The sequence below is a fragment of the Euwallacea fornicatus genome, chromosome 15 (assembly GCF_040115645.1).
Source record: "Euwallacea fornicatus isolate EFF26 chromosome 15, ASM4011564v1, whole genome shotgun sequence".
Taxonomy (NCBI): Eukaryota; Metazoa; Arthropoda; class Insecta; order Coleoptera; family Curculionidae; genus Euwallacea; species Euwallacea fornicatus.
Window position 1 is genome coordinate 1,161,357 of NC_089555.1, and position 27,864 is coordinate 1,189,220.

Consider the following 27,864-nt stretch of genomic DNA (forward strand, 5'->3'; position numbering starts at 1 on the left):
ATTCTCGTACATAGACGCGAGTTTGTAATGTCCTTTGTGAGAAAAATGGCTGTTTTGCTATTAAAATTCTGATTTGCCACCACTGTGCGATTTCATCAAATGGTATTTAGCGTCGTCTATCCCGCATTATATAACCGTCCTTATTTATTTTATTACGAATTACCCCCTAGTAGTAACATAAGCTCTGGATGCGATTGCACGTACGTTAAGTTTCTGGTGTTCATTTAAGCCCATGTATCAGAAAAGGATGGACGTAAGTTATGTAGCAGTTAACTGTGAAAGTGGTGGTAAATGAAAATTTAAACTGACAAAATCAGAAAAAATTATTTACGGTTTTGGAATTTGGAACTCCATGGAAAGGCGGTTGATAACTTTCTAGAAATTAATGGCTTTTTTTCATTTTTAATCTGATTACTTTAGATTAGCTCTGGTTAATGCCTCGGATACAATAATTCATTAAAACTACTTAGAGTTTTTTTATCTACTCACATTGATAACATTTTTTTTAATCAGTAAACTTGACTTGTTTTAGTGAACTTTTTGGTGCGATGGAACTACTATGCTGCTGCACTAAGCAATTTGCATAAGGAAATCAAGTCAGAAAATCTTGGAAAGTACATATTCAGTTCTACTCAGACCGGCAAGCACGGGAAAACTCGGACATGACAGATGGAGATCGAGATTCATTGCCCCCACAATCATTTGGGTAAATTTTCGAAAAATATTTTAGACTTACAGTGAGCAACAAGGAGAACGACCTCATCAGCACCTAAAGACTATGGAGGACGCGACCAAATTAATCTCCTCAGCCCTATGAGCTGGCAGAAGCAGGCTCGCAGTTTCTCCTCTATGTCCCGAGATCGGACCTAGTTACGCAATACATTAATAAACAAATTCCCCCGCCGGCTAAACCGCATACATTAAACACCATCCTAAATGGACCTAAACCGAGGTCCATTATTCCAAAAATCATAATTCCAGAACCTTATCGGTTTTCAACTCGACTTGCTCCATACGGGCTTTATGATGAATGACCCTGCTGCGTCATGTCCAGGCCATTTGGCCCTTATCGCAGCTGAGATAGGATTGAGCTGCAGCCACGTGACCACTCTCTATGCCACACAAGAGGATGCGAAAAAAGCAATAATTTGTCCATCAGCAGCAATGGAAATTGTGTAAATTGTCCCCCGGAGAGAGTTCGTCAATAAGGCCAGGTGTCAATTTGTATGGTGTCTAAAACATTGAAGGATTCACGCTGTTGGTCATCTGTCCTATGGGGCATAGTGGAGCATAAAATTGATTTGTCAGTTGGTGGTGGCGAGGCGCAAGAATCCATCAAACCAACCAAACTAAATCCGACCTAATGTTTACGTACAAGCGATATAAAGACATATTCAAGCCTAATGGGTATACTAATTCCGTATACGAAACTATTCGGCTCCAATCCAGGGATTTAAGCCCTATAGCTCGACAAAGAACAGTTTAAACCTTTTGTACGGGGGCAATTTTTCGTCTTTTGTGAGGCGATACAACATAAATAACCTTATTAGGGCGATACAATGGCTTTTCACACATCCGTGTTTACGGTATACCCGGGTATTGTGCCGAGTTTTATATAAATAACCATGGAATTGTGTGGCTCGTCTCTGGATCCTTGTATTTGTCCCAGATTGATGTAGTTAATTATAACACGCAGATAAGGATTGTTTATTCACTTTTCAAGGTAACGTGGAGATATTCAAACCTATTTTCAATCAATTCCACGTAAGACAAATATTGCCTGCCTCATTGCACAATCGGTGGGAACAAGCATTGTATTCGAAAATTCGATAATGGAGGTGTATGTAAATGAAAGGCGAAGCTTCTGTTACAGTTGTTCGACAGAATTTTATTAATTCGTTTAAAATAAGCCCAATAATCTAGACCAAAAATAATAAATATTAATACAAGAATAACAGTAAATAAAATTAGAAAAATTGATTCGGCCGCTCCGAGATCCCGGCTTTGATGGAATGGAGAGACACATTGAGGATCTCAGAAACGGGCAAATCGTCGAAAAATAGAATTGTATATTATAAGGCACTTAAAAGTAGTTATGTATAAGCCTTTTTGAAGTATGGTACTTAATCATGAACACGTGATTTTAAGATACTGGTTCAAATGCGATTAACGAGTGGATCAGTCCGCCGCACCAATTTCCCTTTAAATCATCGACTCTTCACTCTGTCGCACTTAGTAGACGGCAGCTGGAACACCAAATTAATCAGTTCATATTAATGCCGAGGAATGATAAAGTATTAGTACAAAATACGTTTCGTTACCGAAATTTCCTGATGAAGAAACGTGGGCAAAACACTCAAATTAGGCGAAAGTTTTGACGGAGGATAGGACGGGGAAGATGGGCTCAGGCACAAAAATTTGTCATGTTCAATCGAGAAACTGATTAAATTGTAAGTGGCATTAGTGCAACCCCATCGGCTTTTTAGCGATAAGCATCAGCGACTCAACGAAAGCTGAAAGGATTGTTAAGAACTAAGGTTGTGTTAAGACATCAGATACGCCAACGGGGAACTCGTCGGGAGCCTTTTGGATCCTGCAAAAATCTTGCTTCACAAAGATGCAGATCGGGAAGATTAGAGGCAGAGCCACGAAATTTTGCTGCAGACGCTTCTGTCGATTTTACACTGCAACAAATCTTGCAAAGAAGCATTTTTCTATGCGAATACGCGTTTTTACGTTACGCAAACCTTACGTCACCGCATCGGTCTTTAAAAATCTTCCGAAATTCTGAGCTGTTCATAATGAGATTTACGCGCTCGGTCAAGCCACGACGCCTCATTCACATTCTCTCTTGTCAAATTGGGCTTTAAATATCTCTGTGCAAAAGCATTCTCGTGAATTTCACTAAAATAAAATTCCGTAAATTTTCCAAAAAGTTTGATCCTTCTAGAATCGAACTAACCGGTTTAAAAAACTCAAAAAAATGCCAACGATTAATAGAAGAAGTCATTGCAAACGCCATAACTTAATAAACAGCCCTAAAACTGTGAATGCGTGTTTGTCAAAGTCGCGCGTGCCCATCCCTAAAGCTGCGCATAACAAGCATATCGGCAAACGTCGGCAATGTTCGTCGACTTACCGAACGGCCTGATGGGGTGCTTGTCCCACAAGAAAGTCCTTTTGACGGGTGATAGATACGAATCGCGCAGGTAGAAGGGCGATTTGCCCCAAGGAGTGTGAATGGACGCGGGTCTGAGGGGAGAATCCCACCAGAAGGGATCCCTCGTCACCGCGGAGATGGGCAGGGATGGGGAAGGGTCCAAAAGGTCGTTGAACAGGCTCTTACTTGGTCTGCTCCAGAGGGGCTGGCCGGCGTAGCTGTATCCCCCAGGCTAGAAATAAAAACAACTTCCATTGATATTCAAAAAAAATGCAACTTCTTGTGGATAACAAGTCAAACGAAAAAATAGCGTTTTTGATGTTATGATTCTCTGGTTCGTTTAGGTTTCGTTGGTTCACATATTTATTACTTCACTTGCTCCTGAAATTGGCTACATTTCTTTGTAGTTCAACTTACGGTGCGCATCCTGTAGGTTGCCGAATATATTTGAAGTAATTTACCAGTCTAACTACCAGCATTTTATCCTACCTTGGAGACAGGAGTAGAGTTGAGTCTGTTCCCAGTGAGGGGCCACAAAGTGGGGTAGATCTTGTCGAGTTCAGCCAAACGGTCGAGATGGCTCAGCCAGGAACGGTGGGGGTCGTACTTGTCGGTTGATGGTGGGGGCCTTTTGCTGTAAACCAAATAGAGGGGGTAGCGCGAGAAGGGGTAGGTGGTGTGGAAGATATTGCTGGGCCATTGACTGGGTTCGCGACCACGAACGCGCTCGACGTGGTCTCTCCAGGCTCCGTCGGAGTCGTAAGGTCTTGGTTTGGTCACGTGATAGGCTGTATAGGGGGAAATTATTGGTCAAGTTTCTCGTCGTTCAAACAAACTTCTTTTAACTACATAAATTCAGTGAAATGAAGATTAAGACATCGGGCCCAAATATCAATAAGAAATGGCAACTCAGCTTGTGACGTTTGTTTCTTTTTTATAATTTCTTCGCCATTTTGTTAAGTGGTGCAGTGTTGCCAAGTGTCAAAAATCTTTCCGTGAAATTTGTGAAACAGATCGATTTGCCCTTATTTAGAAAACAATAATTTAAATTGAACTGATCTCTTTTAGTTGAATTTCAATCGATAGAATTTATCTCTGATAATAGCCAGTTAATCCAATCAGCTGAAAGTCAGCTGATAGTATAGTAGTGTTTAGTAGACGGTGTTGCCATGTCAAGAAAAAAATGCTTAATAGGACTGTATTTTCCTAACGTTGAGCATTGGACACTCGTAAAGTAGAACTAGTTGGAATGTTTCTTGATTTTAAGTGATATTCTCAATATAGTAACCTGAATGAGGTGATTTCCCAAGTGACTGAGCATAGCTAAGGGAAACTCAATTCAATTCCTCCGCCCATACAGGCAAAGCGGCAACGCCACGTTAGTTTTTAAAGATGGACACTGAGCTATGGTTGTTACAAATCTTCAGAGTTTAAAATTTTTTTGCAATATGCAGATGGGACATTGAGGATTTTTAAAATTGGCTTCAGTTCTGGCGATTTTTTTGGGAAAAACCAATTACTATTATAGACAGAATATTGTGTTTTAATTTTGTTCCAAACGGTTTTCTAGATTTTCTTTGTATGAGCATGATCTATACTCAAACTCCGTTCAGGACTAATAAAAAAAAAATACACTCGGAAACGTATTACAAATAAGGACATTTCCCAGTGGGACACTCCTTAAAAGCGTGTTTACTATTATAGGAAATCATTGATGAAATCTGCCTAAAAATAGCAGAAACTTGACTGCCAAAACCACACGATTCCAAAGATCCGAAAATATTTTTGGATCACCTTGAACGGTTTAACTACGTGTGTAAATCTGGACCAGCCTGGCACTGCTGAGCTAAATTGTTCCGTTTTACTGGAATACTAAAATAGTTTTCAAGGTGAACATTACTTTAGATCCAATTGCAACTTGAAAAGTATTGAAATTGTTTTAGTACTACAGAAGAAGTTAATTGTTCAAAAGGCTTAAAAGTAAAGGGCTAAAGCGACAGTCACAAATGAGGAAATTTTCTCAAAAAAAAAATATCTGCTGCTTACCCATAACAACTTATTTTTATCGCCACCCAACCCGCGCGAGACGCAACTGAGCTTCGCTCTGATTCAGTTTCACGAAAACGAAAAACTTTTGGCTCCCACCACTGTCTTGTTGCCGATGACGTCACCCCGCGGCTTTGGGTTAAAAATATGATTTTTTTCGCTTAGGTAACGGCTATATCGCTAACGGTCAGTGATTAATGGAATATGTATGCAGTTAGCTGGCGATAATTGTTAGCTGGACACTCATCCAAAAGGAGTTGCCAGTTAGTTTTCGTCGTCCAAAGGTCGAATTAGCCTGCGAACAGCTGAGAATGTTAGTTTAAGTATATACACCACACTACGGAATACTTTGAAGAGTTAGGTAGCGCCTCTTCAATGGATTCTCTGGCGACAATCAAGCGGATATCTTACCTCCAAGGCGATTCCCTCAAAGGTCAAAATCAGCTACATGTTGCTATACATAAAACCTCAAACACGCGTACGCTCGTGGGAAAAAAATAACTGCGGATCGCCCTGGCAAATGCTGGAGCAGTTAATGTTAAAAAGCTTCGTTAGTTGCTTTGGACATGACATTTAAGCGATGGTAGGCCGCAAGAGACCATGGGTGTCGGGACTAATGCCCCATTGAAGACGGCTCGAGCGTTTGCGGGGGCGTGCGCGAATTTAGTGCTTTTCCAACACTTTTTTATTTCAATTCTGAGGCTGTACAATCATCACTATCAAATATATCATAATATAGAATTACACGTATGTATAAATACACTTCTAAATATAAACAGTAAATACAATAACTCATAAAATTGAACGACACAAGATAAAGCAAGGCACATTGTCTTCCTTGGTTGTTTCGAGGGTTTGCTAACTAAAGCCGCCTCAAATTTGGACTCAGCTACACCGCTTTAGCTTTTGTTCACGTAGGTACAGCCTTAAAATATTGATCCGGAGAATCGGCTCAGTTTTAGGCGGCTTTAGCTAGCCGTAACATGTTTAGAGAAACGTTTTAATACTGGTAAGACGACTTACCAGGCCTGTATCTATCCAAGTGCCCAAAGTTGTGGGGGAAGATCGGTCTGGGAGAGTAGCCGTAAGTGTCGCGATGAAGGGGGTCGTACCGGTACCCGGGAACATGGATACGTTCGGCAGCAGCACTGGGCTCGTCGTAAATAGACTTGCCGAAGGGCCAGCCGGTTGAAAGTTCTGGGATGTCGCTCAGAGGTCTGAAGATGCCTCTGGGTCTGGATGAGTACGTATCGGAGGCCCGCAGGTCATCAGATCCTGGAGACGAACACTACAATACTCCAGGTTATAGTTACTAATCGAGGGAAGTACCTTTGAGGGATCGCACAAAAGACTGCCAGAACTTGGCCTTTTTGGTGGGCGACTCATTGAGGCTAATCATTTCGAGATGGTCTTTGAAAGACATGGTGTCGTTTGTAAGTTGCTTCAGCTACTTGGTTTACTTGGTCGTTCGTCTAGAAAGAAAAAGAACATTGTAACGCCCTGGAAACGTGAGGGGCCAACGTTATGAGTCCGATTTGGCACTTAATTTTGTAAATTTGAATCTTGGTATTAGCTAACAAGTCACCAGCCATTGCATCTTCGCCAAGTTGGTGCAGGAATATTGGCATGTGCTTGTATAAGCCCTCTAGTCCTCAAGACTTTAAAAGTACCCGCTAGATGGCTACCCCAATGAGGTGTAACTATGAATACTTTGAAAATATACAGTGTGCCAAAGATCACTATAAGGATATGCTGAGGAAGATTAAAAACTGTTGATAATCTGTCTAAACAAAATATTAATTTAATTTAGCCTTTAAGTCATTTCAATGCCCACCCCCTCTCTATTTGCTTGGGCGAAACTTAAATTAATTCTTCGAAAGTTTATGGAAATTTTAAAAAATCTCTTAACAATCACATCAATTTCGTTAAAAAAATCTGATTATTTCATTTTTTTTTTAATTTAATTACAATACCAAAAATTAACTCTAACAATCCATCGACGATGTGATCTCCGGAGACCGCAATAGCCCTTTAGAAAACTTTGTAATATCAAATTTCGGAGAGTCTCATCAGAACCGCGTGTATATCACATAAATTGTTCTATAAAAATATTCAAAAAGATCTGAAAAATTCGAAGCAACTTCTGGAAATCCATTTGATCCTACAGATCTGCTATTGATTTTTAACATGAGATTTAAAAAATACCCCAGTAAAGTTTTATCCCTTCAAATCAGTTAAACAGTTTTAAAAGAGTCAAGAACCTACTGAAAAATTGTTGAAACATATCTCGGAATGTCATAAAGCTATTTGAAAATGTTCCAGAAATTGACGAAAATCTCGTTAAAAATCACTTAAATGTCTCTGAGAAGCAAGAATGCAGCTGCCTCTCGAGAATAACTTGCAAATCAAATATAATATTTTAGGGCAAAACTGGAAACGTAGCTTCTGGTTAAAAAAAAATTAGAAAAATTTCTGAATATTCCTTGAAAATTTAAAGATTTAATTTGAAAAACTTATTCAAATCCTTAAGGTCAAGAAATTTCATTGAATTTGTTCCATAATCCAAAAAAGTCCTCGAAAAAATCCGTAAAAAATGCTTTAAATCCAAACTCTCCACTTCAAATATGATTTTCCCGTTTTTAATTCAAAGCGACTCAGCGCATTACACCTCCATGTTATTTTTTGTTTGCATGTTATTGGCCATACTGAGGGCTCGAAATTCATCCCTCTAATTTAAAATTGGGATTCCGGATCGAATTGCCAAACAAAATACAGACTATAAATAAACCGAGTAATGACTGTGAAAACAAATAAGTAATTCCGTCTTGTGTGCCGATGGAGTTTTAAAGTTCTAGCGAAAAATTGGCAAATGATGGAATTTTAATGTAAAACAAATCAGGCAGAGTAGGATGGATACTGCTGTGACGTCGCATCCAGCATCTCCCGCACGAGCCCGAGGTCGATCTAATTTGGTGATGGGCCTATTTTTAAAACCACTTTTATGCTTCTGGCAAGTCTGGATTTTCGCGAAACAGATCTCGTTTGTAGCATTATAAAAAGCATTCTAGGATTGTGAAAATCGCGTTTTATATATAACTTAAATCTTTTATGCACCAAGTTCGCATCACAAAGTCGTGCCTACTCATAAAGTGAATACAACACCGCGTTGTAAAGCTCGTAAAAATCATTCATGGCTGCACATAATTAGCGAGATGTTTTTCGGGTGCGATGCCAAAATTTACGAAATAACTTTTTCGAAAGAACGAAAACAAATGAGCGTATAAAATTTCGCTAACATAACAATTTTACATAACGAGCCCCACGGCCAGAGCTGCCTATTTTTGTGTATAGCTTGGGCGGCCAGCGAATCGAAAATAGACCTCGTATAATATCATCTCGAAAAATAATTTTGCGGGCGGTCATCTGAAGGCTCATTTGACGCACAGAGTTTCCAGATAACGAAAATTTTAAGCTTGTCAAGTTCCTCAAAGGTTCAAAAACATGTGACCTCTCCTCAGTGAGAATTGTCCAATAGTATTCTTCTTGACAAGTGGCGAACGGGTAGATTGATATCAAACAGTGCATTTATTGGTGAATGGAAATTAAAACATATCGAAAATCATCTCATTACCGAAAAAGATTTTATGTAGATTCAGTCATGTACGGCATGACGTCATTTTATCTCTAGGCACATAAGTCGATTCAACAAGACAAAAATAGCCCCGTTACATAAAACAATAGATGCACCTCGACGAGAATAGTCATGTAGGCTTAAAATACTACCATAGGGAGGATATAAAAATTCCGAAGGAAGCTTCCTCATTGACCTTAAAGTAACCCTACATACTTACGACCCCAGAAACAAACTCTTTTTTGGCACTGACAATATACGAAGAAACACTTGGTGTTTTTTCTGTACTAACCTACTAAGTTGGCGGTATAGCGAGTCGAGATCTGCGACTACTGTTCGGCACTGACTGCGTCGCGACGTTCGGCGTCGTTTTTCGAGAGGCGTCCGTGACGTCGTCGGGACGCGGGGGCGTTATCCCTCCATTTGTTCAAAATTACCACGTATGGTTTTTCGCGGGCGCCGATTTGCCAAATTTTCAGTTTTAGATCACTTACGTAGCGTGTGGCGTCACGACGACATTGGAATAAATAAATAAATAAAACGTGATCGTTTGCTAATGTTCGGCCAAATAAATGGAGATTCAGTTGGCCCTTGATTGGGGCTAAGCTGCCAATTTCAGAGAGCCAATTTCGGAATTGCGAGCTAGAGCTACAGAGGGAGTTTTTGAGGAAATAACGTTCAATTTTATCCGAAAAATGTTTATTTTAGGCGATACTCATTCATTAGTGGACAATAGCTTAATAGAGAGGTAAACTAACCTCGTAGGTGGTTTTCCCAATTTTTTTGAAAAACTGGAAATGGGTTTATCTGGAAGTTTTCAGGAACTGGTAATCAGTGCAACCCAAATTCAATCCTGGAAATCTTGTCGAAATTGGAAGCGCCAAAAAATTATCTATGATAATAAATTAGTTGACGTCAATGATAATTTTACTATTGAAGTAACACATTTTAGCTCCCTTTTTTTGGAAAAAAAATACAGATTAATGCGCCACAACATTGATAACACATTTGTTTTATAACATAAAACTAAATTTCTTATGTACGTCACTGGCCTGAACTTAATCACTGTTCTGTCCATGCTCACAAAAGGAATTGCAACTGGAAAATCATTTTTAATCACCTTCGACAAGGAAAAACCTTATTCTTTCCAGATTTATATATAAAACAAAATCTATTGGTAAAATAGATTTACATAGATATGGATCGATGTTGTACTGTTTTAAAGAAAATTTTAAATAAAAAAGCACTTAAAAAATAAGTAATATATAGGGTGTCCCATTTAACACATCGGAATTGATACCACTTTTTTGTGCGGTTGTCTCCGAAACCATGGTTCAAATGAGTATTAGTGCTAGAGAGTAAAAAAAAAACAGAGTGATTTAGTTAAACTGATAAGATATTTAAAAAGATAGGGCGTGCCCAAGAGCGTCAGAAGGCACAAATTCAAATCCGCAAAACAAAAACTGTGGAAGTGATATTCAATTAACAGACTAAAAAAAAAACTTTGACATCCTGTAGAATGATTATGAACAACTTTTGTATAACACAAATCTATCTGAAGAAAAAATCCATAATATCTCTTCGGTGCTACGATACTTCGTACCGTGGATACATAAAATTTTCGAAAGAAGTTTCTAAGACACCCGGTATATACTATTTTTTTGGCGACTATAGACCAAACACACGAGGCGATAAGGAGATATAGAATTAGCTTTAAGGAGAATTTGGCAAATAACCGATTAGATATAATATAATATGTATATTAAACCTGAAACTTAAATTCAGTCTCGTCATATTACATGCTAAAATTATAGTATATAAAGGACCCTTAAAGGTCTTACGAATACTCATGGACGCTATAATAGCGCTTCCTATTATAATTTACGATGGGTTTACAACCGCAAGAGTTCAATGACCTTTACTCGTTTCTATTTCAACCTTAATGACTAGGATGGATAGATATAAGAAAACCTTCTTCTATTTAGTACAATGTTGTATGCTGAAAATAGGCACATTTGTTTCTCCAAACTGGATCGATTAATTTAGAGAAAAAGAGCCAAATTTTCAATAAACACCCACCAAACTGCGTCACATGTTTTTCTATGCCCACACAGTATAGTTTTAATAAAAATATGTTTTTCTCCTTCCATGGAAAAGAAATGCAACCTTTATTCTAAATTTGGGCAACCAAAAGCATTGTTTTCGTGCCAAGAGAGAGAATATTGTATAAGGTCATCTCTAGAGACGAAAGCTTGAAAGGGCGCTCGAACGCATCCCGCCATTCATGGGAGTATTGTTGGAGCTGATCGTGGACTGTTTTGATGGTTTTGCGTATGCTTGGCTGCCTATAATAAATTGTTTATTGTCGAAGCGTAGCGTGTGCGAGTGTGGCGGGTCACGTCAACGATAATTAAATTTTAATAATAATTAACATTCACGAACCTGGAAAAAGTGTTCTGCTCGGTGAAAATGTCGTTCTGCAATTGGGAGAACATTTCGATAAATGAATCCCTTTTCAGTTTAAATAAACGGGCAGTGGCGCGCGACAAAAAAGTTTCAGGTGATGCAAGGAATTCTGGCCCCTGAGGAAGGACCACCTTATGGATGCTGACAACAAGTCGTGGTAGCGTAGATTCTAACGAGCACTGTATGTGCAAAATTTGGAATTTGTTTCTCAAAAACTGAAGCAGCTGGCATAACGAAGAATATTTGCATGTACATAAAAATACGTCAAAGGTTGAAATCTAAATCTGTGGTTAATTTTAATAACAAAAAGGTCACACGAACATGGGTTCCTTTTCGCTTCTTGTCTGAAATGCAGGGCGATACAATTTTTTTTTTAAGTTTTTCCTTAGAAGTCCGTTCCGGTTTTAAATATTTTTATGAAAATTGACGAGCACAAAATAAGTAAAATAGAAATGTAACACATCTTTTAAGAGAAACACAATATTTAAAATTTTACCACTGGCGTCTCTATTGATGCGATCTTGAACATTTTAAACGAAAAATATGATACGCCACTGATTTTTAAATAAAAATAACTTTCTAAATGCTCCATATTTCTGTAAAAAAGTCTCTTGAATATTTTTCAGAACGTTAACCGTTTCCTTGGAAAAAAAAATTATTTTCTGGTTAATAAGAATTGAAAATACTAAACTAAATTAAGTACATTACATTATTCATAAAAGAACAATTAATATAAATAAAGTGTTAAAAATGTCCGCCAGTGATAAAATGCATACGAAAGGAAGTGACAAAAAGAAACCAGTGGTGTCTCATATTTTTTGTTTACAACATTCAGGGTCATGTTAATTAGAAGACCATTGATGAAAATCAAAACATTGCTTTCCTCTTAAAAAAACTTGAATCTATACCTATTTTATGTTTCTCGATTTTCTTAAAAATATTGAATGCCTCTGGGGACCTTTGCAAATTTTTTTCTAAATAATATTTAATTTTTGAGCACCTTGTATTTCAGACAGGAAATAAAAACGGACCCATTCTCATGCAACCTTTCCTTCTTAACATCATCGACATATTCATCTCCCGAATTTTTGACATACAATTATAAAACACAATGTATGTAGTGAATTATACAGCGAACTATAACATACCGGGTGTCCAGAGGAACCTTGGACATAGAAGATTAACATGGGAAATCAGTTTTTATTTTTTTGCGCCTGCACAGATTATCCCATCGAAGAGCTTTTAAGTAAAAATCGTGGCGCCGAATAGACACGCGTTAAATTTTAGAAATTTGAAGGCTTTTTGAGCCAACACCGCACTAATTGGAAAATTTTGAAAATTCCGGAATAATGGCTGGTCTTAAGTAGGATGACTTCCACGTAGAAATTTTTCAATTGGATAATTCGTTAGGCGCAAAAAATAAAAACCAATTTTCCATGTTAATTTTCTATGTTCAGAGTTCACCTGGACACCCGGTGTAGTATTATTTTTGATTAAATATTTCTGTTCAACTTTGACCACCTAACTTTGAGGACACTTTGTATCGTACTATAGAATGGTATTGTTCTGTATTGGTCCCCGTATGCTCTTCCGCAGCATCTCCGAACTAAAGTTTTTCTAATTAATATTTTCGGTATAAGGTAAAAGAAACATAATCACATAAATTATTAGGGAAATTGTTATTCCGTGTTTTTTACGTGGTTTAAAGCAGGCTCAAAATACCCGAAAAGCGTGTAAACATAACAGATTTTGTTACGTCTTTAGTTATCTATTGATTCTAAATTTAAAATGTACACGAGTTCCTTGCCAATAAGTCTGGAAATTGGAATAAAAGTATTTTTAATTTTCGCAAGAACACATGGACGTAGCGTCAGCTTATTATTCACAAAAATAACAGTTTTACTCCCTTTATCTGGATATAGCGGTTACCGAATTCATGAGCTTCTAAAAGCGGCAATGAGTTGCCCAATGAATGAAAAGCTATTTTTGAACTCTTAATTCAACGGTTTCAAGAATAATTAATGACTCCCTGTTTACTCGACAACCTACAGTAAAAGCGGAAAATTCGCATCTCTCCAGGAAATATAAACATGGATATAAATTTCCAGTCTAGCTACATTATTCCTGTCTTGGTATAACTACTTAGGGAATATATGGGGAAACTGAAACTTTCCCCATTTACCAGTTAATTTAAAAAGAAAAAAAATTGGGGTTAACATGGGAAAAGCAAATACCAGCCGTTGGCTGCAAATTGACCTTTCGCCACCTCTTACTTTGGACAAACAAGTAGAATGTTGTCTTGATCCCATTTGACCGTACAAACAGGGTGGAATCAAATTAAGCGAGAAAAAGCGTCCCCGGCCGTTGCAAACAAGGCAATATACTCAACCCCGTGTATTGGGGTGGTTTTATTGTGTCAACTCACCCCCGCAACCGAATATGTTCACTGCACGTGACCAAACTGAAAGTCGCGTGCCGGAGATGTTCATTTGGTTCGAGAGTAGTACGAGAATTAAACTTGTTTTTCCATGAGAAAGTCGCTTTTTCTGTGCAGTTATAAAATAATGAAAATAGACATTGTGACCGCAATAATAATACGGCTGGCATTGGCCAATAACGATGAGCTACAAACGAAACTACGACCTACTTTTGAGACGGCCGAGACATGAAAATTTCGAAATCCGCAAGTGTCCTTTAAAAGGCTCTCAGATCAATATCGAAAGAAGAGAAAAGGGACGAGTTATTCTATTATTAGTTCGATAAAAACCATCAACTCGTCAAAAGCTTCGTGTCTGTTTTTCTAGGCCTCCAGTCACGACTTTGTTTTACGTTTTTGAAATTATATATTTATGATTTTGTGCATGCTCAGACCCAAAGGGCAATGAAACCAAAAACTACTGAGGCATGTAAAAAGTAAGACGAGGGCTGTCCGTTCTAGCTACACGACCATACATAATGGAGAAATATTCAAAAAGTTTCGTTCCGGATAAGACTCCGGGACCGGAGTCTCATATTTCCGGGTTTCCGCAATCCGACGTTGCCCGAAAGCGGGTTGAGAGAAACTTGGGGGAGGAAATGCACATAAAACAGAGATGATTTAATATGAGATCATTATTATCGAAACCAAGATGGGCTTGATAAAAAAAAAGTCATGCGATGTTGCACGCGTGTGAAGGCAACAAAGGGACATCGGCACGTGCCTTTAATTGATATTCCTCGATACGAAGTGACTAAAGTCAATTAGCGTATAGAATTACTTGAAAGACCAGGAAATCGTCCAGAAAGGGTTGCGGCGCTTTGTAGAGAGGGAGGTGAGCTAAAAGCGCATTAGTACAAAAACATTTTTTTTTAAACAGGGTTGCTCAGTAGTCCCTCAGAATGCGACATGTAAATGTGAGTTTTAGAAGGAAGGGTTTCACATTTAAGTTTTTGGTAATTAAGAGATAAGAACATTAAAATTATTTTCAAATCGACAGGGTTCGTCATAAAAACGTGGCAGGGCGAAACTATGTTTATTTAAAAGGAACCCTCAAGTTTCTTTGTAATTTTCAGATTAATCGTTACATTTTAAGGTCAATTTATTTAAAAGACTTCACGTCAAATATTTACCGTTCCCGAGTTATTCGGAAAACTAGAAAATCTTACGGAAGTCTTTCCTGTACCCTAATCGCTGAGAATTTGTGAATTGGTCTTATAGGCCTCCAAGAAAACCTGAGAAACTAGGTTTTGACGTATTTAAAAAAAAGGGTCACCATAATCCTCAAATGAGCCTCCGCATTACATGATTTCAAACCTCAATAACTTGCTTAATTCAAATGGAAGATCCCAATATTCTCGACGGCATCGCGTCTAAAATCAAAAAATCTCAAAATTTTGTTAAAATTACTCTATTCCTAAACACAGACGTTTCCAAGTTCCTATGTCCCGAAAAGACGTTATCATAGACAAATGTTACGCGACGGTCGGTAAGGCCTGGTATTATTCCGACACTTTTCATGACTGTCGACCACTGCATTATTATATTATTTTTGGAATCGCACGTTGATTTCAATGTATTTTTTATTAACATTATCATTTTAATTAATAAATAAATAGGTATTATCTGGGAAGGATGCAACTGTGTGCTGATCAAAATGCAGGACAATTTGGAAACTTATCGTGAATCCCTCATTTGAATTAAAATATAATAATTTCCAGTAGTTTTACACATTCTTGATCTGCAAACGCGATGCCGTAGAGAAAATTGGGACCCTCTATTTGAAATAAGAAAGTTATTGAGGTTTGAAGTTATGCTAATTCGGAGGCTTATTTCGGTGGTTATGGAAAACTTTTTTGTAATTAAAATACGTCGAAACGTTGCTCATTAACTCCTCTTGGAGCCTCGTAAGAACGAATCCGAAATTCGCAGCAATTAGGCTTCATCACCGATATCCGTGAAACGCTACAGCTTCCAAATAACTCGGAAACGGTAGTTTTGACATAAGACCCTTTACATGAACTAACCTTCACATTTGACAACCAATCCGAATATGGCGAAAAAATTGGTAGTTCTATAAAAAGAGAACGTAATTTGGCCGTACTATACTTTTATGATGGACCCTGTATATTTGAAAAGTATTTTCAAATACATACCCCTTAATAACCAAAAACTTTAATATGAAGATACCGCATTTTGACGCATTAATAAACAACCTTGTACAATAAATGCACGGCGAAAGGTGGGACGGGAACAGATAGCTATCGCGACGCTGAAGCTAGGAATCCATCTGTGCAGCTATTCATACATACTCCTAAGTAGTGGTGTGGGAAAATTGTTTAGCTTTTTAGAATCCCCCTTTAATACCTCAAATATTGGAATTATTCTATGATTTTTTACTTTAATTTTTCTCCTAGGCGTCTACAAATCGACATTTATGCCAAAACGAGTGTGGAAACATTCACATTAACAATTGACATTCTTCCATAATACAACCACAATTTGCCTCCCCGAGACTGAAAAGAAACGTCTTTGAGTCGAATCAGTCTCTCGTAGACTTCTTTCGCTTTCATGATGTCTGCACCTCAGTTATCGGTTCAAAACAACCACATTACCAACCGACATTCCTCTATAATCCAACTCCAATTGGCTTCGCCGAGACTGAGACGGAGTGTTCTCGGTTTCCGGTCAGGTTCAATAATGCACGAGAAATAAAGTTTTAAAATCATGCGCCAATGCAGGTAAATATCGGATGATTTGCTCGATTTAGAGATAATGCACGATCAGCTAAAAATTGCTCACCGCAAGAAACGAGCTGGGCGTTGCGACGCACTTTACTAGGACGTCGGCCCAAATTTCCGGTTTCCGGTTGAACACCCGCCGGAACAAGACTTTACACTCCACGGGCACATAAAGCATTATCAAGGCATCTTCTCATTCACCACGGATTCTCTGGATTATTGAGTCACCAGTATTATAAGCTTCAATTAAAAGAAAGTCATAAATTAGGGGAATTCCGAAGTAAAAAGGAGGGAAACTTGTTCATTTGAAAGGGTTCCTCTAGGTTAATACTGCTGCCATCTATTGCATAGTGTATGGTTTATCTTTATTGACTTGATTCATAAAGGAGCATTTGGGGCATTATGAACTGTTAAGGAGTGTCTTTCTTGTAGCCGTTGTCACTTGTCCATTGACTTATCGTCCTTGACGGTAATTGACAGTTACGTTAATTTAAGATTTTTTTGATTATCGAATATCGTATTTCTTGGGTGAATGCTTTTTTTCAATAATTAATGCTCGTTTTGCAGAATTTTAAAAGTTTGCCACACGTCGAAACGCAGTTTATCGCACGCAATTGTCATACCCATTTATTCCAGTAAAAAAACCTGTAGGGGACCCTTTTGTGGCGTCACGGGTCTTGTTTACGTCGAAGTGTTTTGTTCGGTTTTACGTCCCGGATGTGAAACCAGTGATTATATTTCCTGATTAGAACATTCGCGCAAATATTTGTTCAAATTAGTCAAGCCGCTTTCCAGAAAATTAGTATGCCCTCGATCACCCAATAAATACTGTAGTTTTAAATGAAAAATGGTAATTGATGTCGGATTAAAACTGTAGAAAATGAACGATACGTCTGGGGAAATGGGCTCCCTCGTGGGGGCTCCTAAAGCAAACATCGTCAAAGAGGGTTGGCTTTACAAGCGAGGGGAACATATTAAAAATTGGAGGCCAAGGTGTGAATTTAACTACCTCCAAAAAAAAAAGAAAATTAAAACTCAATTTTAGATATTTTGTGTTGTTTGATAATGGGGCCCTAACAGGATTTAAAGTTAAACCGGATGATTATTACAGTGAGCCCCTTAACAACTTCACAGTTAAAGGGTGTCAGATAATGTCTACAGATAGGCCCAAACCATTTACTTTTATTATACGGGGGCTTCAGTGGACTACTGTCATTGAACGCATGTTTCATGTGGAAACTGCAGAGGACAGGTAGGAAATTTGTTTCTTTAACTGAGAGTTAAAAATGACAATCATATATTTAGACATGTACCTTTTGTAAGAGACCTAAAAGAATCAGCTTCTAAAAAATGTGTCAAAAAAAATATTGGTTAAATCCATAGGATTGGGGCCATCTCATATAATATAAATTTCTCAGATCACTTTTATTTTTCTTCAGAGAGAAATGGGTTCAAGTCATAAAATCAGTCTCTGAAAAGTTAGCAAATGACTGTGAAGATGTAGAAATGAATGTGGCTAATGCAGAGAGCAATCCTGAAATGATGGTCGATTTGTGGGAAAAATGTTCCCTTCAAGGTATGCAAAATCAAAAGTTTTCTTGATAAAAAAGTCAATATCCACTTCAAGGAACTTCCATATCAAAATCAACTGGCAAACGGAAAGTCACCCTTGAGTGTTTTGAATTCTTGAAAGTGCTTGGAAAAGGGACATTTGGAAAAGTGATTTTATGCAGGGAAAAAGCTACCAGCAAATTGTATGCCATTAAGATTTTGAAAAAGGAGGTTATAATAAAAAAGGATGAGGTGGCCCATACAGAGACAGAAAACCGTGTGCTAAAGACCACAAATCATCCATTTTTAACTGTAAGTTAATTAATTCAAACAAACTATTAAAATTACAAGGATGAAAAAAAAATTCCTGGTTAAAAATTCTTTAAAATCAATTCTGTTTATTATGTACATGTTCTAACTGTTTAAGTCAATTAAGAATTTTTTTGTACATCCTTTACATGTGTAATAACTAACATCTATATTATAGTCATTGAAATACTCTTTCCAAACAAACGACCGATTGTGTTTTGTCATGGAATACGTCAATGGAGGCGAACTATTTTTCCATTTATCTCGAGAGAAAGTATTTTCTGAGGATCGGACTCGTTTCTATGGAGCAGAAATAATTTCTGCTTTAGCTTACTTGCACTCGCAAGGCATAATTTACAGGTTTTCTGTTTCTAGCCTTCCAAATTTTTTCAAAGTTTAACTCTCATTTTTGCAGAGATTTAAAACTAGAAAATCTGTTACTAGACAAAGATGGACACATCAAAATTACCGATTTTGGATTGTGTAAAGAAGATATTACTTATGGGAGGACAACTAAGACATTTTGTGGTTAGTGTTTGATGCAATTTTGCTTCAATTTGTGCTTACAATTCTCAACAGGTACGCCTGAATATCTTGCTCCAGAAGTATTGGAAGACAATGATTATGGTCGGGCAGTAGATTGGTGGGGAATCGGTGTAGTTATGTATGAAATGGTAAATTTTCTTGATTGTTGTTTCTTGGAGACCTTTTCGTGCACAATTGCTTTAGATGTGCGGTCGTTTACCCTTCTACAATAGAGATCATGACGTACTTTTTACTTTGATTCTAATGTCGGAAGTAAAGTTTCCTAGAACACTAAGCGCAGAGGCGAAAAGCTTGCTGACAGGGTTACTAATTAAAAACCCCAATTTACGGTAATACCTTCTCAGTATTGGCATTTGAACCTGAGTGTAATGTTTGCTTTCATATTACAGCTTAGGAGGAGGTCCAGACGATGCCAAACAAATCATGTCCCACCCCTTTTTTGCTTGCATAAATTGGCGAGACTTGGAATTAAAAAAGGTAGGTATTATATTTTTAATTAATCTATTTTGGGACTAATATTTGCTTCTTAAAAAATTAGATTCCCCCGCCATTTAAACCCCATGTGACATCAGACACAGACACTCGATATTTCGATCAGGAATTCACTGGAGAAAGCGTGCAGCTAACGCCGCCAGAGAGCTCTTCTGCGCTGGGTTCCATTCAAGAGGAGCCACAGTATTTTCCACAATTCAGTTTTCAGGATTTGTCTTCGACTTTAGGTAGTTCAGTCCATTGTGCCGGCAGTATGGCCAGCGTTGGTAATATGCAGTGATTATTTTCGTGTTCATTTTGAGTGGAAAAATGCCGAAGTTATTATAATAGTTCGTGGCATGTAATATGCCTATAATAGGTAGTAATAAGCGCTAATGTTTTTTCTGATTATGGTTGAATCAATCAGTTACATTTCGGTTATGGAAATAATAGTATTGAGGGTTATTAAATTTCGATTTAAAAAGTAATAACGGGCGGTGACAGAAAACCGTAAAAAATTTGAAATGACCGCGTATAAAAATGCTAAAGTGAATTTTTGCCTTGTGGAATGGATTTAAATCTTTGGTCGCTCATAAATGAACGATTTGCCTTTGTCTATAAAATTACTTTGTTTTTCACCCTCTATTCAACTCGCAATTTTGCTTTTTCAAGAATTTTTCTTGATGATTAAGGCCTCATCATTAACAACTCGCTCAGTTTTCTGGCGAGACGCATTTCTTCTAGATGACGTTTAGACCTCAGTACAGTTTAAACTTGAGTCTAGTTAAAGCATGCTAATGTGAGTTGATGTGTATAATAGTGATACATTTGTTATTTTTAAGGTGGTAATATTTAATAAAAAAACATTTAGGGTATATTGATGATTATTATCATTGTGACCTATAATAGTACGTTTGAAAAATGAACTTTCACGTTTTTTTTTAGCCTCAATTCAAACTTTATCATTCGTGCATAAAAGAAAGGTTAACATCCTTTTCGAAAATTGGTGTCGAATTCAAATGCTTTGAAAAACCAAACTGACCGTAAGAATATTATTATAAACAGTTAAAATATTCCAACCCAATAAATTTGTTCTTTATTGCCGCATTTCTCCTATGTCAGTTTGTTATACTGGATCGAGCTTTACCGCAAATTTGACAAAACTTGAGTGTTTTGTGTTGCAGTGTATTTAAATTTTGGACAATTCTATCGCATTAGGTTTTGGTAGGACCGCCTGAAAACATGGTGTAGAATGTATACAGAAGTCGCTTTATTGTTTCTTTTTATCAATTAGTCATAAATTTAAACTGGTAAATGCACATGGATTTAAAACGATTGTTTCGCACTGAAATTTATGAGGCCATAAGAATTATCCACTACAATATTTCCTCATAAGACAAACTTATGGTTTTTTGTTACTATACTGAACAATCATTGGTTTACCATCCACTAAAACACCATTTAAAATATCCAAACCTTTATGTGCTTGAGTTTCCTCTATAAAAGACATATTTGAGAATTTTTAAAATTGAAAACTTAAAATTTACCTTGAAATTCAATAAAAGCTTGACATCTTAAAACTTTTATTACATATGTTCCTTGTAAATTGGTGCCTTCAAGGAATTTTTCCAATACTTCCTTGTTAACTCTTTTTGACAGATTTTTTATGAACAATGTCTTGTTTTGACTACCACTACTATAATTAGAAAACTTGGGAATATTTTGAATTTCCTCTACTGATAACTTTGTCTTTTTTACAGTATCTTCTAGTGCCATAATTTTCCCATCCTTAATTGTATACTGTTTTTGTCTCTTACATGCATAAGTTTTCTTTGAAATTATTTTGTTAGATGGTGTAGGCTGATCTAATACATCCCATAAAGTGTTTCTATTTAATTTCTCTATAGGGTTCCCAACAGTAATTAAGGCTGTTTTTTCGGTATTTAAAGCTTCAATGTCTTGTCCCAATAATCGAGCCTTTTTTCTAATTTTTTTTAAATGGCTTTTAGAGCAGTTTTCTATAGTCCTCATAAAGCTTTTCTCTAAGTTTGGTAACATATCTAGAGGTGACTCTGCTTCATGTGTGTGATTGAGGTTGTTAAATTCAGGTTTAACTTTTTTTGCAGTATCCAACACTCTGCTTAGTTGTTTTTCCAAAACATCTCTATTTACATCTTTATATTTTAACCAAAAGTCACAGTTGGAGAATGTGGAATAGTCCCTGTAAATTTCAAGGTCCCTCTCACTAAGACCAAAACTCCTGAGTTTATTGTCTTCATTGAATTGTTCTGCAAGCAGTGTGAAGTCTTTCAGGTTAGTTTTACCCCTCAAACATTCTCCAATATCTTTGACATACTCCTGGTTAGTGGAGAATGATTTCACTTTATTTAATTGTCTGAAAAACTGCCCGTTATAAATAATCTCCAGGTAGGCGAATAATAAAACTTACTCAGTAAGAGTTATGTTGGTTATTCTTTGGTTTTTTGCAAGTTCTTTAACTAATAGATCTCTTTCAAAGCAAGCTTTCTTCGGAGGAGGTTCTCCTTCTTGAAGGTGTGTCCGCTTTCTGGACTTAGTGCTAAAGATATTATACATTATCCGAGATAGTAATTAATTGGAGAGATATGTAAAATTTTGCTGCGAAAAAACTAAATTGTAGTTATTTTGAAGGGAAATCTTTATTTGCAAATGTTGTTTATGTTTAGATCCAAATTTGAGGTTAAGTGTTACGAGTTGAGCTTTGCTTTGACACCACCCTCAAAACCGGACCCCAAAAAATGTGGGTCAAAATGATTCTAACGGCAATCTTGAAAATAAGGTAGCGCCGACAAATTTAAGATATTAAATTGCTTTAATTGGCCGTGAAAAAAATACTGCAAAATTCGAGTTATTTTGCCAGCATCGCTCTCGAAACAGTTATAACCATATAACGACACCGCTGGCAGTTTATGACCTAGATTACTGTACCACTATGGTACGTTTTTGTAGTGGTATGCGATTTGGGATTAAACCACGTTACGATTTAAAAGAATTACACTTTTTTTTTTAATACGATTATGACTACTTCCAATGACACAAACTTCGGTTCAAATCTTTAATTCACATTAAAACAATAATAAAATTGCACCCCAGTGGAACTTTCCCTCCGAGAAACAGATTAATCTATCTATATCATGTAAATAAACACCTTAAAATAGGTAATGTAGAAAAAGAAAGACTCCCTTATGAGGAAACAATAGTGCGGTGTTGGGAATTTGAAAACCTCTTAAATAGCGTCGATGTCGACGTCTTCTACACCGTCTTCATCGGGTTTTGACGCCTTGGGAGTGACGACGGTCGCCGGTTTTAAAGGCGTTACTTGAGCGCGATCGTTGTACTCGATCTCCACCTAAAAATTATTTATTGCAAAAACCGTAGGTCAGATACAAAGAGCTCTTCTTACATCATCATCAGACTCGTCAGATTCGGAAGATTCTTCATCGGCCTCCTTCAACCACTTAATAAATGGCGCTGCTTTATCATGAATTTCTTGGCTCATCTCCTTGGAAACATACTTTTTCGATATCTAAGGAAAATTGTGTTTAATCTCATTATCACAATCTACTGGAACGTTACCTTCTCGGCCCATTCCAGAATAGACGCTTCTTGCAAAATATCTAGGTCGTAGAGCAATTTCAACAGCGCAGGGACTCTGGGCAGTAATACGTCTTTATGAAGCACTACCACTTGTTCCAGACCCCCAATTAGGTAACGCTGAGCCTTTTTGTCGTTCAATGTAAAACGCAAAAGCAGCAGGCGGTACTTCTTGGCCTGCGGAAGAGCGTTTTGATCGAAGAGCAGCTCCATCAAAACCAGGGGCGCTTTCGTTTTGATCTCCAAACGTTCAGCTTCCGCCAACAATTCTTTCTGGTCATCCGTTTTTTCCAATACGCCTGTCTCGAGTTTCCTCTTTACTAACGCATAAAAGATATCCATACGCTCCTTCTCGGTCTTTTCCAAGTCATCACTGATGGTCATATTCTTGGCGCCATCCGTGAGATCTTGCATACGAGCACGTACAGCTTCCTCTGACACATCTACAGTCCAACCTTCGTCATTTCCTTCTTCGCCAGCTCCTGTGTTGTTCTCCTGAGAGGTTTCCATTAAGGAATTATCGACGCTATCGTCGGCGTTTTCTTGACCACCCTCGCCATTGGTCTTTTTGCTTCGTTTATTACGCTTTCCCTCAGTGAGCGAGGAGCCTTGAGTGGCAGGATTGAGATTAGGGGGGTTTTTCAAGATGAACGTCATCAGCTTATGGTTGCTGATCAGGACGCCGTGGTAGCCGCAAGCTTTGCATCCCTATTGTAATCTCAACGGTAAGAAAAATCTTGTGAGGTCCTGATTACCTTACCTGAGTCACTTGGTTCTTCTTGGTGCTGACAATAAGGTCCGTCTCTGGGTTTTCACACTCAGGACAAAGCACAAATTTGCGGATGAAACCATCTAGCAAGTCTTGCAGCTTCACTGCGTCGTGAGACCCGTTAACGATAAAACGCTCATTCTGTATAGCGGAAAAAAGTTAGAATTGGTAAAGAGAGGAAATACTAATACTAACTTTGAAATCGAACAATGTTTGAGCACCCAATTCGCAGCCGAAATACTTGGTGGGGTAGGTTGGAGGTCTTCCCAGAGCTTTAGCAACTTCGGCCATGTTGACGATTACGGTCTTAATCCCATTGCCTTTGCCTTCCACCTACATAAACCCCTCAATCTATCTTAACATCACTCAGACAGCAATCAACATACCTTTGCCTGCAATTTCGGCATTTTGTAACGGTAGAATACATCACTAACGCTGCGATTAACGTTCAGACTCATCTTTAGATGTTTCTTGGCTGAATTAGAAGGAAGAGTTTATTGGAAATGATAACTGGAACGGGGCAGGAAGGGTGGATTTAATTGCCTGTCCTGATTTAATGATGGGGGCTGGAGGTTGGATAATCGTGGACACAAAAACAAAACGTGATGGTCGGTGATATTGTGTGAACCAACGTAAAGAAGTCACGTTTCTCTGAAAGGCTGAAGTTTCCGGTGCCTATTGGAAGAAAATTTTGTAGTCCTGAAAGGAGGAAATAGAATTCATAAACGATTTTGTCACACTTTAGAATACAATATACCTATAAGAGGGGAGCTTTCGACGCTGCGAAGTCATACACCTCGCTGGCTCGGGCCCTGAACTCCCAACTATATTTTTGGTTAATGATGTCTCTGCAAAAAAGAATGATTGTTTATTAGAAGACGTTCAGTGACACTCTCTGACCTACAACAACAAAACAAACATGAAATTACATTACGGAGTGATAATGGACAGATTGTTTGTCTGTGTATACGGTTTCAGTACGTGAAAGTATTGCGGCGACCTTTAACTGTTTCTAATAACTTCTTAATGGTATTTATTGGTCTTTTTACGAGATTTTTATGACATATCACTTACCGAATATATGTTCACAATAATACAATTTATGGTTAGAAATTATAGAATATTCAGTATGCTCATCGACACTGACAAGCTGCCTAATTAAGTGACAGTCATACAGTGTAGATGACTGCGACACTTAAAAGGCTTAAGGACTTTTCAAAAGCTTTCATGCTAAAACCATAATTTATTATTACACAAAAAGTTAAGTCCAGATTTTGCACTCCTCCCCTCAAGCCCTCAAGAACTGCATTGCATTGCTTTTGGCCATCGCTCAAATTACTGTTTGAACGGTGTTCTTTTTTTACTTTTATCCATTAACAAGGTGGATGTTCATCAGTGAAGACGACACAAACTGACGCATAGATGAGGCATTTTAGACCATTCTGAGCAATTTTCAAAGTAGATAGAAAAGAACCATTGCGACATGTGAATTGCATAATAGCGACGTGTTTTAGGTACTTTTTGCGGAAAAAATTTTAAAATGTTAAAATCACGCGTAAATGCTTTGGAGAGCAATCAAATCGTTTGCTATATTTCCTAATGATGCCAAAGAATTGGAGGCAGTCTTTAAACACCTGCTGAAAGAAAGGTGCAAACAGATTGGGAATATTTCATAAATTCAAAAGAAATGGAGGACAATGGGGGAGAACTTTGCGATCAAACGTCACCTACCATATACAAAATATAGGGCTGCGCCTTCTGTGGGTAAGAACGGGGGGCGCATCGGGCGCCCCACTTGTGCCGTTCGCTGGGGGTCTGCAATGGTGGCTCCTTGACCAGGGGGTTGTTTTGCACATAGAATAAACTCGCCGCACTCGGAAACGAAAAATAATGGCAAATCTCGATAGGGAAAGACCGCGTCAAAGGCGCAGGCCCGGAACATTGATCGCTGACGATCTGGAAATTTTCGGTAGGGTCACGTCTGCTGTCGCGCATTGGGGGTGGAAAATATGCGTGGGAAAATAATGAGTTTGTGTGAGCATCACCGTGTTAGAGGTGGCCCTAAATATTAGGTGTACACTTAGTTAAGGCAGCGCTGCTGTTATAACCCTTGACCTTCCTTTTATTGTTCTAAGTTTTGAGAGAAAGTCAAAACTTGCAGAACACTCTCACTTGCTGATTGCATAAAGTTACACAATTCTCATAGAGTCAGTACTTTTGTATAAAAAAATCATTTTTTAAATGAAATCACTTGGTATATTGAAATAAGAGGTCTTTGAAATTTAGTTTCGAAAATTAGATGAATAACGAGTTTTTAGACAGATGCTATCAGACACTACTGCTATATTTCCAAAAGTATTTCAAAAAGGTTGTAACATTACCTATAAAAATGTTGGTTTAAATGATTCTACACATTACAGAAAAATATGCAGGAGCACTTTCGTGTCGGAAAAACATTCTATCCTCTATACCCATAGGAACCTGTGCATTGCCTAAGAGCTCAGAAACTAAGTCTTTATCATTTCACACATTTTAATTACAATTATACAATTGCCAAGATGTTAAATAATTAATTAGCGACCCCACTTTAATATTATATTATCTGGGGGAAGTACTCTCACTGAAAAGATAGGCCGCTAGATAGTCAAATACATAGAAGGGACGTGCTAGTAAAAGATGGATTTATTGTTAAATTAAAGGGTCCAAAAAATGTGTTGCCAGATTTTGTTTTTGGTCTTCTTCAAACTTTCATTTCCTTTGCCAAATTTCCTTATCTCCAATATGTTGAAATATTATATTAAAATTAAAAAAGCAAGTGCGCAAGGTTTATGAGAATATGAGGATTTAGGAAGGCTAATCCTCGTCAGGTTTCCTAAATCCTCATAAACCCATAAGAGATTGTTTGCTCTATGCCTTTACCGTCTTATTTAACACTTACACAGAATCAAGTTACAAAGTAGCAATAAATCCAACATATTGGAAAGGTTTATTGATAAGATATTTTTTAATATGAATGACTGTGTTTATACACATAATAAATAACAAGATATTGTGAATAACTTACCGTTGTATCGTTCTAAAGTCATATAAAACGATAGCGCCCAAGTGGACGAACTCCTTTTGGTGAGCAAAGTTTGAATTGTGTATTCTGGGCCCCCAAGTCCAGAAACTGAGATCTCTGTAAGAAAAATTACAGTTTTAAGTTTCCCTGTCACTGCTTTATGTGGAACACAAATAATTAGTTTTAATACAAATGATAAGGCTAAAATATAATTATGCGATGAAAACTATCTAGTGCAATGTTAAACGTTCAGGATACACTCGATATCAAATAAGGACATGAGCATGGCTGGAACTGACTATTTCTGGACTTACGCACATAATTCTACTTTCCATTAAGCTGAACGAACATATTGCGGTACTATACAACGTTCGAAAACGACGAAATTGCCGACTTCCTTACGTTGATTATGTAAAATATAATCTGAACAAACACGGCATGCCCAAACCACACCATTAGGTTCAACTTGATGCAATATCACGTTCCATTTCGTACTTACCACCCCGTCGCTTACGTATAGCGACAAACACGAACGAAACCGGGTTCACCAATTATTGAATCTGAACAATATGGAATATATCGCTATAAAACTTGATTTTTGTTAATAAAAAAACACAAAATTATCTAAAATGAGATATTAACTTCCAAACGATCCACGTTCACAATCGCCATATGCACCATAGCAATAGCAACAGCGCAATAGCAATCTAAAGCAGCGAAGCAGAAAGGCAACAACGCACCGTCCTGCTTTTCTTAACGCATAAACAAATAACTTAATCTTAATGTTTTTAACGTGAATTTTCGTACTTAAGTTTTAAAGTAATATACAGGGTGCCTCCTAAACATAACTTTCTGATATGCTCTGCGTTTTTATTACCTTTACGAATACTTTATTCTTTTATGTTTTTGGAGTAAATGTGTTGCTTCAAATCTTTTTGACATTTCTAAGTAACACTTTATCTAAATTTTCCAATTTGAGCCTAAATTTTAATGCATAACCGTTA

At 37.5% G+C, this 27,864-nt stretch overlaps 4 protein-coding genes across 10 annotated transcripts; 1 reads left to right on the forward strand and 3 right to left on the reverse strand.

The window, feature by feature from the left end:
• Positions 1-1,862: 1,862 nt before the first annotated feature.
• On the reverse strand, positions 1,863-13,752 carry Mf (myofilin). 4 transcript variants are annotated; one of them, XM_066290572.1, is made up of 6 exons: positions 13,729-13,752; positions 6,536-6,678; positions 6,230-6,481; positions 3,650-3,948; positions 3,140-3,392; positions 1,863-2,246 (listed from the first exon to the last, which is right to left on the reverse strand). In XM_066290572.1, exons 2-6 carry the CDS (start codon positions 6,627-6,629, stop codon positions 2,233-2,235), a joined length of 912 nt encoding a protein of 303 aa, XP_066146669.1. In that variant the 5' UTR covers positions 6,630-6,678; positions 13,729-13,752; the 3' UTR covers positions 1,863-2,232. The 4 variants fall into 4 exon arrangements, with proteins under 4 accessions (XP_066146669.1, XP_066146670.1, XP_066146667.1 ...); XM_066290573.1 differs by lacking the exon at positions 13,729-13,752 and adding an exon at positions 9,130-9,290 and having other exon boundaries at positions 3,347-3,392; XM_066290570.1 differs by lacking the exon at positions 13,729-13,752 and adding an exon at positions 9,130-9,290.
• A 3,243-nt stretch (positions 13,753-16,995) lies between these two features.
• On the forward strand, positions 16,996-20,272 carry Akt (Akt kinase). Its single transcript, XM_066290563.1, has 10 exons — positions 16,996-17,513; positions 17,566-17,772; positions 17,960-18,096; positions 18,148-18,383; positions 18,559-18,740; positions 18,796-18,908; positions 18,960-19,054; positions 19,110-19,255; positions 19,316-19,403; positions 19,465-20,272. Exons 1-10 carry the CDS (start codon positions 17,401-17,403, stop codon positions 19,696-19,698), a joined length of 1,551 nt encoding a protein of 516 aa, XP_066146660.1. The 5' UTR covers positions 16,996-17,400; the 3' UTR covers positions 19,699-20,272.
• A 373-nt stretch (positions 20,273-20,645) lies between these two features.
• LOC136343685 (RNA-binding protein 41-like) lies at positions 20,646-22,342 on the reverse strand. The gene is made up of 3 exons (XM_066290569.1): positions 21,847-22,342; positions 20,945-21,792; positions 20,646-20,894 (listed from the first exon to the last, which is right to left on the reverse strand). The coding sequence occupies exons 1-3, from the start codon at positions 21,990-21,992 to the stop codon at positions 20,800-20,802; spliced, it is 1,089 nt and encodes a 362-aa protein (XP_066146666.1). The 5' UTR covers positions 21,993-22,342; the 3' UTR covers positions 20,646-20,799.
• A 135-nt stretch (positions 22,343-22,477) lies between these two features.
• eIF5 (eukaryotic translation initiation factor 5) lies at positions 22,478-27,551 on the reverse strand. 4 transcript variants are annotated; one of them, XM_066290566.1, is made up of 10 exons: positions 27,360-27,551; positions 26,864-26,977; positions 25,531-25,755; positions 24,557-24,647; positions 24,186-24,498; positions 23,995-24,132; positions 23,791-23,940; positions 23,013-23,738; positions 22,840-22,962; positions 22,478-22,785 (listed from the first exon to the last, which is right to left on the reverse strand). In XM_066290566.1, exons 5-10 carry the CDS (start codon positions 24,255-24,257, stop codon positions 22,663-22,665), a joined length of 1,332 nt encoding a protein of 443 aa, XP_066146663.1. In that variant the 5' UTR covers positions 24,258-24,498; positions 24,557-24,647; positions 25,531-25,755; positions 26,864-26,977; positions 27,360-27,551; the 3' UTR covers positions 22,478-22,662. The 4 variants fall into 4 exon arrangements, with proteins under 4 accessions (XP_066146663.1, XP_066146664.1, XP_066146661.1 ...); XM_066290567.1 differs by lacking the exon at positions 27,360-27,551 and adding an exon at positions 27,179-27,323; XM_066290564.1 differs by lacking the exon at positions 25,531-25,755.
• Between the last annotated feature and the right edge of the window lie 313 nt (positions 27,552-27,864).

Excerpts from the sequence above, each read along its gene's own strand:
- Mf (XM_066290572.1), bottom strand. The coding sequence starts at position 6,629 with ATGTCTTTCAAAGACCATCTCGAAATGATTAGCCTCAATGAGTCGCCC. Across the intron at positions 6,482-6,535 it reads TTTTGTGCGATCCCTCAAAG|GATCTGATGACCTGCGGGCC; the intron begins GTACTTCCCTCG and ends GTTCGTCTCCAG. Across the intron at positions 3,393-3,649 it reads ACTCTACTCCTGTCTCCAAG|CCTGGGGGATACAGCTACGC; the intron begins GTAGGATAAAAT and ends TTTTATTTCTAG.
- Akt (XM_066290563.1), top strand. The coding sequence starts at position 17,401 with ATGAACGATACGTCTGGGGAAATGGGCTCCCTCGTGGGGGCTCCTAAA. Across the intron at positions 19,256-19,315 it reads ATTAAAAACCCCAATTTACG|CTTAGGAGGAGGTCCAGACG; the intron begins GTAATACCTTCT and ends TTCATATTACAG. Across the intron at positions 19,404-19,464 it reads GAGACTTGGAATTAAAAAAG|ATTCCCCCGCCATTTAAACC; the intron begins GTAGGTATTATA and ends TTAAAAAATTAG.
- LOC136343685 (XM_066290569.1), bottom strand. The coding sequence starts at position 21,992 with ATGTATAATATCTTTAGCACTAAGTCCAGAAAGCGGACACACCTTCAA. Across the intron at positions 21,793-21,846 it reads ACCAACATAACTCTTACTGA|ACAATTAAATAAAGTGAAAT; the intron begins GTAAGTTTTATT and ends GCAGTTTTTCAG. Across the intron at positions 20,895-20,944 it reads AGCTTTTATTGAATTTCAAG|AGGAAACTCAAGCACATAAA; the intron begins GTAAATTTTAAG and ends TGTCTTTTATAG.
- eIF5 (XM_066290564.1), bottom strand. The coding sequence starts at position 24,257 with ATGAGTCTGAACGTTAATCGCAGCGTTAGTGATGTATTCTACCGTTAC. Across the intron at positions 23,941-23,994 it reads AAACATTGTTCGATTTCAAA|AATGAGCGTTTTATCGTTAA; the intron begins GTTAGTATTAGT and ends TCCGCTATACAG. Across the intron at positions 23,739-23,790 it reads AGAAGAACCAAGTGACTCAG|GGATGCAAAGCTTGCGGCTA; the intron begins GTAAGGTAATCA and ends AGATTACAATAG.